Here is a 15328-nt window from a genome sequence, read left to right on the forward strand (position 1 = left end):
CTGTGGTGTGCTGCCTTAAAAAAAAAAAAGAATAAATAACATATGCTAGGCTCACTTTCCATGTACTTCAGCATGGCATTTGGCTGAATGATGTAATTTAACTAGGTTTCTAGTTCAGGCAGCAATGCCTTCATTTCCAATTGAATTACTGTGTTGCTTTGGTTCAATGCTGAGGACCTTGATTATCATCACTTTTGGATGTGACTGTGGTTAGGTACCATTTTTATTTAATCAAGATCTCCAGAATCAGCTGGGCATGGTGGTGCACAGTCGTTAATCCCAGCATTCGGGAGGCAGAGGCAGGCGGATCGCTGTGATTTCGAGGCTAGCCTGGTCTACAAAGCGGGTCTAAAATAGCCTAAGGCTACACAGAGAAACCCTGTCTTGAGGAAAAAAAAAAGATCTCCAGAATCACTTTAATGCTCTTTCTAGATGTGCGCCTGTGTGCATGTGCCTGTGTGTGTGTGTGTGTGTGTGTGTGTGTGTGTGTGTGTGTGCGTGTGCGCTGCAGGGGCGGTCCATGAGTCTCATGCTATGCACATGGACTTGTGTCTCTGATTCCTTTATCTGAGTCCTGGAACTCCATCGCAGGCTGCCGTGCTTGGTGGCAAGCCTTTACCACTGAGCCGTCTCACTGGCCCCATTTTGTGGTTCTTTGGGTGATAGATCCCGTGGTTTTCTGCATTTATAACACAAAAGCTTCACGTAAAATATGTGCTACCAACTTACTTGTAGAGGACAACTATTGTGTCTTCAAATCTTTTGTCTGAATTGAAGGAATTTTTTTTTAGGTTTGGGAGGGGGAAATTATGGAGATAAAATTGGAGTCCTTCACTAAGTATATTATGAGAGAAAATATCGAAAATAACTGATTTTGTTTCTGTCAGAGAACTGCACCCTAACTTGGAAGGGCAGTTGAAAGAATTCCGGAAGCATCTTGTGGAGAGCACCAATGAGATGGCACCCTTGAAGGTCTGGCAGCTACAAGGTAATGGAAACTCAGAGGCCACTGACAGTTTTGTCGCTATATTTTGTGGTACAAAAAAATGCAGAACTTGGGTTGGAGATGTAGCTCGGTTGTTGGAATGCTTGGCTAGCATGACTCCCAGCACCACTGTGGCCAGCATTTGTATGTAGCCTGTATCCCAACACTGTGGCCAGGCAGGATGATTGGCAGGATGAGTTCCTGGTCATCATGAGCTAAGGAACAGAACCATGTCTTAGGGCAGAGAAGGGCAGAGTTTGAATGAAATCTACTAGATACTGAGAGTACCACAGATCCTGATTTTATATACATATATGCATACACACACACACACACACACACACACACACACACACACACACACAGGCATGCCCACCATTTTAAAAGTGAAATATAATTACACCACTTTCCTCCTTTCCTCTTCCCCATCTCCTCCCCTTGCTCCCTTTCAAATTTTTGGCCTCTTTTAAAATCACTGTCCTTACCTTTGTGTGTACACACACACACACACACACACACACACACACACACACACACACACACGTAATCTTAGTATGTTTAGTGTTACTGTGTGTAAATGCTTTCAGAGCTGACCACTTGGTATTGGATAACCAACTAGGGTCTCATCCCTGCTAAGACCGATTCTCTCTTTCGCAGCGTGTTTGTTGTTGGGGTACAGAAAATCTGTTGATTTTTCCAAGTTCACTTTTGTATCCTGCCACTTTGCTGAAATTGTTGACTTTTTTAAAAAGTTTTTTGGTGGAATTTGGGATCTCTTATAATATCAGGTCATCTGCAAATAGGAATATAGTTTGACCTCTTTTCCTATTTATGTCCCCTCAATTTCCTACCCTTGCCTTATTGCTCCAGCTAGTGTTTTGGGCACTGTATTGCAAAGGCGTAGGGATAAGGGACAACTGTTTCCTTCCTAAATTTAATGGGATTGGAGTTTTTCTCCACTTAGAATAATATTGGCTGTGTATATATAGCCTTCATTATGATGAAATGTGGTCTCTCTAGTGTTACTTGACTTTTTTCCCCCCTGAGACAGAGTTTCCCTGTGTAGCCTTGCCTATCCTGGACTATCTTTATAGACCAGGCTGGCCTCTAACTCACAGTGAGCCACCTGCCTCTGCCAGTGCTGGAATTAAAGGTTTGCACCACCATGCCCTATGTTACTAGACTTTTGTCATGAAGGCAGTTTGGATTTGTCAGAGGCTTTTTTTCTGCATATATTAAGGTGCCCACATGATTTTTTTGTTTGTTTTGAGAAAAGATCTCACCGGGTTGTCTTCGCTGGCCTGGAACTATGTAGATCAGTATGGCGTCCAACTCAGAGATCTGCCTGCCTCTGCTTTCTGAGTTCTGGGATTAAAAGTGTGCCATCATGCCTGGCTAGAGATGGTTATATGGTTGTTTGTCTGTTTATATGATTTATTACATTTACCCACTTATATATGGTGAACTGTCATTGTATCTTGGGGGTAAAGTTAACTTTGTCATGGTGGATAATTTTTTTAATATCTGCCTTTATGGGATTTGTAGGTATTTTATGAGGACTTATGAATATATTTTCATCATGATATTGGCCTGTAGTGTTCTTTTGTATCATATTTTTTTCTTGTTATTGAAGTATACTGTCTTAGTAGAAGTTTGAACATACTCCTTCTGTTTCTAATTTTTAAAAATAAATTTAAGAAATGTTGGCTGTAGATCTTCTTTGAAAGTTTGGTAGAATTCCATGTGACTCCATGGGGCCTGAACTCTCTTTAGCTGCAAGGCTTTATATTTACTGTTTGAAATCTCCTTTGTCACGGTCTGCTTAGGCTGTTGGTCTCTTCTTGGTTTAACCTCAGTGGTTTGCTTGGATCTAGGAATCCGTCCATTCCTTTTAGATTTTCCAACTTAATACAATTCAGGTTTTTAACTTATTTTCTTAAATTGTTCTGGATTTCTTTGGTGTCTATTGTGATGTTTCACTGCTCATTTCTGATTCTATTAATTTTTCTTATCTCCTCTTTTGGTTAATTGGGCCAAGGGGCTGTCAGCCTTGTTTATCTTCTCAAAGAATCAGCTCTTCAGATGTGTTGGTTCTTTGTAATGCTTCCTTCATTTCTAGTTTATGAAATTCTGGTCCGGATGTTAACATTTTTTGCCATCTACTGGTCTTGGGTTTGTTTTGTTCTTGTTTTTCTAAATTCTTGAGTTACCTCATTAAGTCATTTATTTGTAGTCTTTCTAATTTTTTAAAAAATTTATTTACTTTTTATTTTATGTGCATTGGTATGAGGGTGTCAGATCCCCTGGAACTGGAGTTACAGACAGGTGTGAGCCGCCATGTGGAAGCTTGGAGCTGAACTCTGGTCCTCTAGAGGAGCAGACCGTGCTCTTAACCACGGAACCCCCCTCTAGCCCCCCTCATTTTGTAATGTAAGCACTTAGAGTTATAAATTTATTTGATTTTAATGTACCCCAGAGATTTCTGTTGTGTATGTTTTCATTTTTATTTAGTTCCAGGACTTTTCTTGATTTTTTTTTCCCCTTTGATCTATTTATCATTCAGCAGTGAGTTGTGTAACCTTCATGAGTTTGTCTACTTACTAGAGATTTGTTGGCTGTTGATTTTAAGTTTTATTGCATTGTGGTCAGATAGTATACATGGTGTTGTTTCTATCTTTCTGAATTTGTTATGATTTGTTCTGTGTCCTAGGATGTGGTCTTTTTTGGGGAAGTTCCCATGGGCTGCAGAGTAGAATGTATATTCTCTATTGTTTATGTGTAGTCCTTTATAATCTGTTAAGTCCGTTTGATATATGACATTATTTAATTCTCATATTTCTCTGCTAAGTTCTTTTTTATCGATGACAGTAGTGTGGTATCAGAATTACCTATTATTATTGCATTAATGTTAATCTTTGATTTTAATTTGAATAGCAAGATTTTTTGTTTTGTTTTTTATGAAATTGGGTGCACCAGAATTTGATGTATATGTGCTTAGTTATAATGTCTTCTTGGTTAACTATTCTCTTGTGTAGGGTGAAATATCCTTCATGTCCTCTGGTTAGTTTTAGGTTAGTTTGATGTCTGTTTGCTTCTTTGTCCATCTGCTTGCAGTGCTTTTCCCATTCTTCCTTATTGAGGTGGTGCCTGTATTTAAAGCTGTCATGAGTTTCTCATACATAGTACAGAATTGAATCTTTGTTTCTTAATCCATTCAGCCAGCCTCTGTCTTTTGATTGGGGAATTGAGGCCATCAATACTTAATTATTATTGAGAGGTATGTGTTAATTGCAGACATTTTTCTCCCTAAAAGTTTATGTTCTCAGTTGTACTTTTTGTTTCATTAGTTATGGCATCATTTGTTTTTTTTCTAGATATCATTATTCATCCTTCTAGTCTGGCATTAGTGCTTCCAGTATTATCTTTAGGATTGGTTTGTAAACAGGAATTCTTGAAGCTTTCTTAGGTCATGGAAAGTTTTTCTTTCTCCTTCACTATGGCAGATACTTTTGCTGGGTACAGTAATCTAGTTTGGCATCCATGGCCTTTTAGAACTTAGTGTGCTTTGCTCCAGGATCTTCTGGCTTTCAGTTTCTACTGAAAGCTGGGCAAAATGCCACATGCCAGTAATCCTAGCACTTGAGGCAGAGGCAGACAGATCTCTGTGAGTTTGAGGCTAATCTGGTCTACAAAACAAGTCCAGGACAGCCAAGGCTACACAGAGAAACCCTGTCTTGAAAAACCAAAAACCAAAATCCAAAAGCCAACAACCAACCAACCAGATAAACTAACAAAGTTTCTACTGAGAAATCAGCTGTTAGCCTGCTGAGTTTTCCTTTATTGTGGCTTGTATTTTTTCTTTTGTAGCTTTCATAGTCTTTCTTGGTTTTGTATATTCAGTGCTTTAACTATGATGTTCTGTGGAAGTTTGTTTCCTGGTCTTGTCTTTTTGGTGTTCTATGTACTTCTTGTATCTGTGTCTATTTCTTTCATTGGTTTGGGGAAATTTTCTTCTCTGATCTTGTTGAGAATCAATCATTTGGCCTATGCCATTGATCTGGGATTCTATGCATCTATGCATATACTTTGGAATACCACAGATTTTAAAGACAGAATGATGAAGAGAAGAAAGAAAATCCCCTGTAAACATCATATTCGCTGGTTTTATGCATGCATTTTAAAGACCTAAGTGTCAGTTTTTAAATTTAGGTTTTTACTTTTAAAAAAATAGTGCTGAGGGTTGAATCTAGGGCCTCACATATTGGGTGTGCACTCTACTACTGAGCTATAAGCACAGTCTTGCATGCATTTTAAAGTATATTTATTATCATCGTGCATGTGTAGGCTAGTGTTCTATAGTGCCCATGTGGTGTTTAGAGGACACCTTTGAGTATTTGGTTTCTCCACCTTTATTTGGGTTCCACAAAATTGAATTCAACTGATCAGGCTTACATTGTAGGCAGCAAGCACCTCTACTCACTGAGCTGTCTAGCTGGTCTCCTGTATGCATTACATTTCTCAAGCTGTGTATCTGTAGAATGTTAAAGGCACATAGGGACAGAATATATGTTCACTTTTCTGTTCTAAAGAATGATCCAAATTATTCTCAAGATATTTTCCCCCAAGGTCATTTGTTAAGTCTTCTTTAAAAAAAAAAAAAGATTATTTGAGAATCTCACATTGTACACTCTGATCTCACTCTCCTCTCAGTCCTAGCATGTCTGCCCCCTCCTCCCCTATGATATCCCCCCACCCCCACCCCAACCATGTCCATTTTGTGTAGTCTCCATATATTTCCTGGATCATGGCCAAACTTCCCTTGGCCCATCTCCTCAAGGGAAGGTGAGTCTTTTTCCACCTGTGCACTCCAACCAGAAGCCATCAGCTGTGGAGAGCCCTGCCCAAACCCACACCACTGCAGGCAGGCACAAGCATGAGGTGGCCAACAGGGGCAGGGCCAGCTCTCCCGCCCACCATTTGCTAAATAATCTTAATGCTGTATTTTGTGATATATTGTAAATCTAGAAGACAACAGGATTTGGGCTTAAGTTTGTTTCTGCTAAATGTGTTAGTGTGTGCCCTAGGATTTTATGGGTGTAGATCATGAATAACTTAGCCATGGTCATTCTCTGGAACATTCTTCAGTATCGGGATTGTGGGTAGTATTGGGGATTTTGGTCTGCTGTCATTGCTTTAGATTCATATGTTCTAACACCACACTCGGCATTGTTGCAGATCTCAGTTTCCAGACTGCTGCCCGCATCTTGGCTGCTCCTGTGGAGCTAGCTTTGGTGGTGATGAAGGATATTAGTCAGAATTTTCCTACCAAAGCCAGGTAACATCTACTAAGGTTTTGCTATCTTCCTCTCCTTAACATTATTCCCAGTTATTTTCATGTTTGCATAGAACATGATGTAACTAAAATGTAAAAATGTTTGAAAATGAAGCCTATTTGTAACTACTGCTGTGACTCGTGTCCTCTTTCTAAGAAGATGACAAGACTGTTGGTTGTGTGGTGAAGACAGAGGGATCCAGATGCTCTTAGCACTATACCACTTATGGCAGATTAGCTAATCCAGAGTCTGGTCCATTTTGTGTCCTGATGAAGAGGGTTCTGTCTAGGGCTCAGTGGCAGAACACTTGCCTCTCATGCACAAGGCCCCAGGGTTAATCCTCAGTCATGCTGGAAAGAGGCGGAAGGAGAGAAGGGGACGATCAGAACCCTGGTTTAGAAGCTGATTCAGGGAGGCTGACTTGTCCACTGTAGCAGAGTATTTTGAATTTTCTGACATTGCTGTCTCCTGTGTAATGTTCCTCTTTGTCCTATGAATGTAAGGCAAAATCGTCTCAAAGCTGAGGTCTTAGAACCCTTTGACAGATGTCTTTGTCTCACATTACTGCCTGCACTGGTGTGAGGGCTGGCCTGAGGCTTTCATAAGTAAACTTCTTATGCCTATGTAAGATGTCTTCATCCACCATGCTTCTAGCAGATGCACATGCAGGCCTGAGCCTCCACCACGGATTTCCTGGGCCAGCAGTCGCTTTAGTGCATGTGGTGCTGGCTGCTTATCTGTGCCACGTCACAGTCAAGTAAGAACTGGGGAGCGGCTGGACTTGCTGTCACTGTGAGCCTTTCCTTTACTGTTGTCTTACAGTCATGGAAATTTGTACATCTGAGGGGTGAAATACATTTACCAGTTGTAGAGCTATGCAGTTTACTTAGTTCTTATTTTGTAATTTATTGAATTGTATGTTTCATGTTTAAAATTTGGGAAGTTAAATACCTTTTTGTGGCATGCTAAGCCAAGCACTGATTATATTTTTAATGTTTTAGAGCAATAACAAAAACAGCTGTGAACTCACAACTTAGAACAGAAGTGGAAGAGAACCAGAAGGTATTAGTAATTGTAGAAAATATTCTGCTTTCTCTCCTGTGTTGTATCTTTAAAATGATGAAGAAACTTCAATTAATTAGTAGCATTTATAGTATTCCTTTTAGTAAAAGTATTATTTTGTCTCTCTCTCTCTCTTTTTTTTTTTAATGAAAGTTAATGGCATTTTGTTTAAGGAGAGCGTTGTCTTGACTGGGTGTTGGGGGTGAGGGCAACAGGGAGTCTAGGCCTCCTTTCTTAGCAGTCTTTCTTTAAACCGTGTAGATTTCTATTTGTGACGTACTGCACAGGGTAGCTGGGTCCTTGTCCTTCATTCCCACAGCCCCACATGCAGCTCCTGCAGAGTGCCAGGGCACTTTCTGCTCACGCTTACTTATCCTTTGCTTCCAGAATTCATTGGCTTTCTGTCATTGCCATATGGATTCATAAAGAAAAAGCCTGTCTCCTTAGAGACATTTCAGTAGAGTTGTTCAGAGCAGGGGGAACCCTTGTGTAAAATTAACCTTTAAAATTTGTTTTTTTGAAACAAGCTTTTTTGTTTGGTGTGGTGTGGTATGGTGCTGCGTGTGTGTGTGTGTGTGTGTGTGTGTGTGTGCGCGCGCGCGCGCGTGCTTACACACATGCGCATTCACTCTATAGACCAATCTGGCTCAGATTTGTCTCCTTCTGCCTCCTAAGTGCTGGAATTAAAGGCATGTGCCAGTACACCTAACCTCAGTTAAACTGTTTTTACCCCCAGATTTCATTATGTGGAGGATGTCAGTTAATTACATAGCTTTAAGAAAGAAAGAAAACAAATATTTCACATATATTTATTAAATATAACATTATCAGCTGTGCTGATACACACTTGTAATCTCAGTGTGTGTTAAGTAGAGGTAGGAAAGAGGAAGTGCAGAGCAAACAACTTCCAAAACTAGAGAAATGACAGAGACAGCTCGACAGTCACCCAAGGTTCCTCCATAACACTGGGGCATCATCTTCAGCCTTCTGGCCCAGGATATCTGACAGATTATTTGTGAACAGTAACTATGTAGGACTTGCCTATCTTGTTCTTGCAAAGTTTGGCAGTAACTAGTAACTAACAAGACCGTAAGTTTGATTGACTGACTACTAATTTATATTTCTTATATTTTTGGTTGTGAGCCTAGCCTTTAACAGCTAAGCCATCTCTCTGGCCCTATATTTCTTAATTATCCTAAACAGTTTGCAATAGCAACTTTCAAGGACTAGAACTTTATATTACATTTGTAAATGAGTTGTTTTTTGGTACAATACCTAAAATAAGTGTTAAAACATATATATAGTATGTTATAAAAAATAACCTTAAATTTGTATCCATATACAGAGGTCCACACCAATGCAAAATTTTTGGCTTGTTGAGTGTTCTTTAGTTTAAAAGTAGATTCAATAATTTACCCTTTTATCCTATCGTTCCTGTACCCCCTTTTCTTCTCTTCATCCCTTCTCTTCTCTTTTCCCTTCTTCTGTGTATGTTGTGTGTGTACATGTGTGTGTATCATAGCTCACCCTAGAGGTCAGAGGGCAACTTTGAGGAGTCGGTTCTTGCCTTCTCCCTTGTCTGGTTTCTGATGCTGTGGTGTGCTCCAGGCTGGCTGGGTCTTGAGCTTCCTGGCAGTGCTGTATGACGCTCACTGCCACAGCTGGGAATGATTGCTGGGAATGATGTTGGCCAGAATCTAGGGCCTCTGTCTGCTCACCCTTCCCTGGCTCGAAGTTCCAGTCCTCAGTTGCTTCAGCTCTCCATTGTCTTCTTGGGCTTTGTTGTTGTTGGGTTGTTTGTTTTTAAGGGAATTTTGTTGTTTTTCATATTTAAAATTTTTTGAGGGTTTTTTTTGAGATTATAATATAATTGCATCATTTCCTCTTTTCCTGTTTTCCCTCCACATACCCTTCCTTGTTCTTTCAGATTCATGGCTGCTTTTTTTCATTGCTTCACACATAGATGTGTGTTTCCACAGTTCTGTATTTTTCTCCATCTTGTTTTTTATTTGATGCCGCCATGTCTGTGAAGCATGAGATGCACTTCCTCACCAGTGCTAGAGATTGAAAGTGTACTCTGTCTCACTCCACTGAGTGCTAGACAGTGAAGTGCTCCTCAGGCCTAGGGCGAGGCTCTGCTGTTGGTGTCTGGCTACCTTCCTCTGTACTGCACTCTACTGTTTAGGTGGGCTGCACTGCTGTCCCCTGGTGCGGATGAGTGAGAAAAAGCAGCATTCATCAGACGCATCTGAATGGAGCCCATCAGTATTTCTGGCAGGAATTGCGCAGCATAGTCACTACTGTACTGGCCAGCCACTCTGTGGGCCGCAGGAAGGAAGTCCCAGCCAGGCCTGACTGCATGGGCAGCTGGAGGCACTGGCTTCAGCGCAGCAACACAGCAATGCGGAGCTCCTTGGTGTGCTTCAGTTTGAGGCTTAGGAGGGACATGGTGTGTAGAAACCCTTCTTTCAGTCCTGTGCTCTATCAAGGGCTTTGTTCTGGTGGCCAGCCCCCCTTCATCGCCATCACAGTCAGGGAAGACAACAGCATAGAAAAGCAAAGCAAAACACTTTAATGTGGTGCTTGCAAAGAGAGATAAGGAAATTCCAGAGCTTGTGTAACTTGATAGATAGAGGGGAAGGTCCTCCTGTTACAGACAGTGTGCTTCCTTCTGCCTTCAATATTAAGGAAGTAGGTGTTTAGGTTTTTCTTCCGAGACAGGGTTTCTCTGTCCTGGACTTGCTTTGTACACTGGGCTGGCCTCGAACTCATAGAGATCTGCCTGCCTTTGCATGTGCCGTCATACCCAACTAAGATGAAGGAGATAGTTCAGTTTCTTTTGTTGTAAAGGGCATTCTTTGTGAACAAGCATGTGCATTCTGTTGTGTTTTGAGTAAGGCAGAATGATACGCTTTAATTCTTTGTAGTTCTGACAACTATTGGAGAAGGAACCCCAAAGAATAAATATCTTACTGTATTGTGGGCCAGAAAGAATCATTTTATTTTAACAATTAAATAGAGATAATATTTGTTCAATTAGCACTATTTATGTTCTATTGTGTGTGATGTATGCATGTGTGCATGTGTTTGCATGTATGCGGAGCTCATTTTTGTGGGTATACATTCATTTGGGCGTATGTGTATACAGCAGCCAGAGGTTGATGTGGGTGTCTTCCTGAATTGCTCCCTACTTTCTTTACTGAGGTTGGCTCTCTAACTGACACACACAGCCAGCGAGTGTGGTCTTGGGAATCCCGTCTCCCAAAGTGCTGAGGTTCAGGGGTCACTATGCCTTCCTGCTGGGCCTCTCTGTGGGTGGATCTGAACTCCAGCCTGGCAAGTGCTTTCTTTACCCACTGAGCCACCTCCCTGGCCACTCTGTCTTCCTTTTTGACAAATGCCCCATAGCGGTTGGCATGCTTGCATGCCCAACATTATAGAAATAGTTGTGTCATCATCAGAAAGTAGGAAGGAGGAAAGGAAGAAGGATGGGGGCCCAGGAAAGCAGCAGCTTCACTCACTGGAGTGGATACTCAGAAGGGTCCATGGGGACTATAGATGGGTATCTTAACCCAGCCTCAAAATGTCAGGGGGTGGGGGGCGGGGGACAACGAGTTCTCCTAACGTGCTCTCACTGCTTTCTCTGTGTGTTTTCAGTATTTCAAGGGAACTGTAGGATTACAGCCTGGAGATTCGGCTCTCTTCATCAATGGACTTCATATTGATTTAGATACCCAGGATATATTCAGGTATGGATACTGTAGGTTTTCTTTTCCCCTGAACAGCTGATGTGTTCAGGATCATCTTCCTTCTCGGTGTGGCATGAGCAAAGGCTCATAGCTCATGATGCTCACTGGAGGGGGCCCATACCATGGTCCTCACCTGCAGGACAGTGCATGTGCAAGGCTTGAGTGTTTTAAAGGATGCATCGTTAGAGTTGTAGTTTTCCTGTTATCTGTAGAAGCAGCGAGAAGAGCTTTCGTTTCTGAGAAACGTGAAGCAGGTGTAGTCATAGTGCCGCCTCCCCGGCCTCAGAGGCATTAATTTTTTAAAAAGTTTTTTGAATATTCACTTAGAAATTGTTTTGCTTTTGAGGCAGGTCTTATTACTCAGGCTGGCCTCCCAGCTCTGTGGGGATGACCTTGACTAATCCTTCTGCCAACACCTGCAAAATCCTGAAGTTATAGGTTGTACACAACATGTGGCCTTGCATACTTGTTTTTTGTTATTGTTCTTAAAATGTAATTGAAGTCTAATGAAGTTCTAAATTGTCATCATGTGTTTAGGACAGAGGGAAAGTAGAATTCAGTTGTTGCTGTGGCTTTATAATAGTAAAAATAAACTGAATCCACAAAAGCTCTAGAAGGAATAGTTTCATAGTATTATCTTCTGAATTGACTGGATTAAACTTTATAACCATTTATTACATCACAGACCTAGTGATAAGTTAGTAAAATGAATATAAATATTTGGAATATTGTTAATCATGTCTTTTTATTGAGTGATTTAAAAAATAGTTTTATTGCAAACTAAGAGATTGATGGTTACAATCTTAAATACTGCAGAGTATAAGGAGCAGAGTATAATACAGTATAAACACAAATTATTTACTTATAAATTACTATAGAAATAAATTTTACTATAAGAGTATTTACTTATAAATTTACTGTAAGCACAAAGTATAATATAGACTGTAAGTAAATTTCCTGTCATCTTGTTAGCTTCTCCTTATCTCTTCTGCTCCCAGTAGACTTTTCCATTGTCATCATCATGTTAGTGTGTGTGTGTGTGTGTGTGTGTGTGTGTACCTGTGCCAGCTGGCCCTGATATTAAATACACATTAAAGATATAAAATGCTCTTTATGCTTTTAAATTTTAAGGTAATTATAGATTCATAAGATGTACCTGAGTTTAATCCTTGGAACCCATGTAAAGGTGGAAGGAGAGAACTGAATCCATAAAGTTTTCTTTTAATCTCCATACACATGCAGAAGCACACACACATATCCTATGCACAGTACACCCTATAATTAGTAATAAGTGAATTTATTAAAAACAACAAGCAAAACATGTGGTATAGTGTAGAATGGTTATTAATAATACTGATTTATATTATTAGTAATACAGCAGTTACTTTCTAACCAGCTGTTTTCCCAAATAACCACACAGAGAGACTATGATTTAATTAAACACACGCATATGCACACAATCCCCCACCAACATATCATGCAGTATAAAGTATAAACTGAGGGCTATTTTATTATTTATGCATAGAAATAATCTAATTTTATACTGACAGATAATCTGCACATCCACTGCGAACGTAAACAAACAGGACCAGGAAATCTCCTCCTGTCACTGGTTGCATCTACCGACCAGACAGAGAGAGGGGAGGAGCTCCAGTTTTTTGGGATTTTCAGTTGATTTGCTTTAGAATTGAATTTTGAGCTGATAGATTTTTTTTTTTCATGGCGAGGCTTTCTTCTTAAGCTTTTTCCCCTACTAAATATCATCAGGCTCTGTGTGTGTGTTGTATGTTTTGAATTGAATCTAGGGCCTCATGTGTTGGCAAGTACTCTACCCTCCTATGATCCCCAGCCCTTAACTAGACGCCTTGTTTTCCCCGCAGTCTGTTTGATACATTGAGGAATGAAGCCCGGGTAATGGAGGGTCTGCACAGACTAGGAATAGAAGGCCTTTCTCTACATAACATTTTGAAGCTGAACATCCAGCCCTCTGAGACAGACTATGCAGTAGACATCAGGAGCCCTGCTATCTCAGTGAGTACCACTTAGAGTGGCCCTGAGGCCCTGTGAGTTCAGGCACCTCTAACCTCTGTGGGCACCTGGCCTCGTGTGCATTCTCTCCATTGTGTTGTATTTGTAGGATTTAGTTGAGCATCTTGGGAAAGAGTGTTGTGTTTTCCCAGTTGTGTCTAGGTTTTCTGTGACCTTGCGACAATATGCATCATTTAAACCTATTAGTAAAGCATATATTTCCAATCTGGAGCCATATTTAAAGGGACCTTATTATCTTTGTGATCTCTGTGTCTCTGTCATCTGTAACAAGAATGTGGAGAATGGTGGCACTTTATCTTTACTCCTTGGTTTCTGTCCTGCATTTATTTTAGAGGCATCTTACTGAAAGAGAGATATATACTGTGCATCAGGCGTGTCCATCCTGCAGCCTGTTGGCCACAGGTATCCCAGGATAGCCATGAACACAGCCCAGTGCATTCGTAGATGTTAAATCTTGGACCTGGCTGCTGTAGACTCTCTTTACTTGCATTCTTACTTGGTGACATAACCGTTGTTTATTTTGGCGCTTATGGTTTTGCTCATAAAGAATCAAAATAACATAGTACGGAGACTAATAACCATATGGCTCATCACCATTTTTACTAAATAGTCAATTTGTGTAATAATTGCTGTTTTCTTGGAGGAAAAAAAATGTGTTAAGTGAAGCTCTTTTCGTGTTCCTTCTTACTTACACCTCTTCTCCCTGTGGGCCATTTCTTCCTGAAGTTGGTGTGCATTTCTCTGTCTCTATTTATACCTTTATTTCTTTTTAAGTTCCTTTTTTAAAAAATATTTTCAGTCTGGTGTGTCTGGTGTTTCCCATCCACTCCTTTTCATTCCATAACCCCAATTTAATTTTTTATAATCACCTCTAGGGCTTCTTTGTCCACACTCTGTTTATGGATGACAAGGGCCCAGAGAGCTCATATAGCAAGGAATAAAGTCTTCTCCCCCCTCCCTCCCGAGACAGGGTTTCTCTGTGTAGACTTGACTGCCCTGGACTCAATTTGTAGACCAGGCTGGCCTTGAACTCACAATGATTATCTGCCTCTGCCTCCCAAGTGCTGGGATTAAAGGCGTGTGCCACCACTGCCCAGCTTAAAGTCCTTTTAAGTCAGGCAATTAAGAACATTTTAATTGTGGTTTAAATTATTCATATTGCCAGATGTGGTTGCACACACCTTTAATCCCAGCACGAAGGAGGCAGAGGCAGGTGGATTTCTGAGTTTGAGGCCAGCCTGGTCTACATAGTGAGTTCCAGGACAGCCAAAGCGATATAGTGAGACCTTGTCTCAAGAAACAAATTCACATTGCTAGAAAATCTTTTTTATTTAATAAGCTTTGAAAAAGACTCTTAGCAAGGATGGTATAGTAAATTGGAGCTGTAGTACTTGGTGGTTTGAAATGTCTTTAGCTTTATTAGGTCGATTAGACTAGACAGGAGCTCCTGACACTAACATTGTATGAGGCTTCCTCTTGCTCTGTTCCTTAAATTTTTACATTTTTTTAAGAAGAACATCATTTATACTTTTATAGCTGATAATTTAACATGTATAAAATGTGTCTAACTATGTTTTCTCTTGCTGTGATGAAACACCATGACCAAAAAGCAAATTGGGGAGGGAAGGGTTTATTTAGCTTATACCCCGACAGCACTGTTCATCATTGAAGGAAGTCAGGACAGGAACTCAAGCAGGGCAGGATCCTGGAGGCAGGAGCTGATGCAGAGGCCGTGCAGGGGTGCTGCTTACTGCCTTGCTTAGCCTGCTTTCTTTCTTTCTTTTTCTTTTTTTCTTTTTCCTTTTTCTTTCTTTCTTTTTTTTTTTTTAGTTTTTCAAAACAGAGTTTTTCTATGTAGCCTTGGCTGTCCTGGACTCACTTTGTAGACCAGGCTGGCCTTGAGCTCACAGTGATCTGGCTACCTCTGCCTCCTGAGTGCTGGATTACAGGCATGCGCCACCATGCCCTGCTTAGCCTGCTTTCTTCTTCTTCTTCTTCTTCTTCTTCTTCTTCTTCTTCTTCTTCTTCTCCTCCTCCTCCTCCTCCTCCTCCTCCTCCTCTTCCTCCTCCCCCTCCCCTTCCCTCTTCCCCTCCCCCTCCTCCTCCTCCTCCTTCTTCTTTTTTTTTTTTTTTGGTTTTTCGAGACAGGG

At 40.7% G+C, this 15328-nt stretch overlaps 1 protein-coding gene across 2 annotated transcripts in view; it reads left to right on the plus strand.

Moving 5' to 3' along the window:
• Positions 1–15328, plus strand: part of UGGT1 (UDP-glucose glycoprotein glucosyltransferase 1) — a 107595-nt gene that overhangs the window by 24405 nt on the left and 67862 nt on the right. For both annotated transcript variants that reach the window (XM_084752399.1, XM_084752400.1), the window contains exons 9-13: positions 888–988; positions 6221–6320; positions 7320–7380; positions 11038–11129; positions 13010–13160. In XM_084752399.1, the coding sequence (XP_084608525.1) occupies positions 888–988; positions 6221–6320; positions 7320–7380; positions 11038–11129; positions 13010–13160 (505 nt within the window). The remainder of the gene's footprint in view (positions 1–887; positions 989–6220; positions 6321–7319; positions 7381–11037; positions 11130–13009; positions 13161–15328) is intronic.

The sequence above is a fragment of the Acomys minous genome (genome assembly GCF_964271855.1).
Source record: "Acomys minous genome assembly, chromosome: 13".
Classification (NCBI taxonomy): domain Eukaryota; kingdom Metazoa; phylum Chordata; class Mammalia; order Rodentia; family Muridae; genus Acomys; species Acomys minous.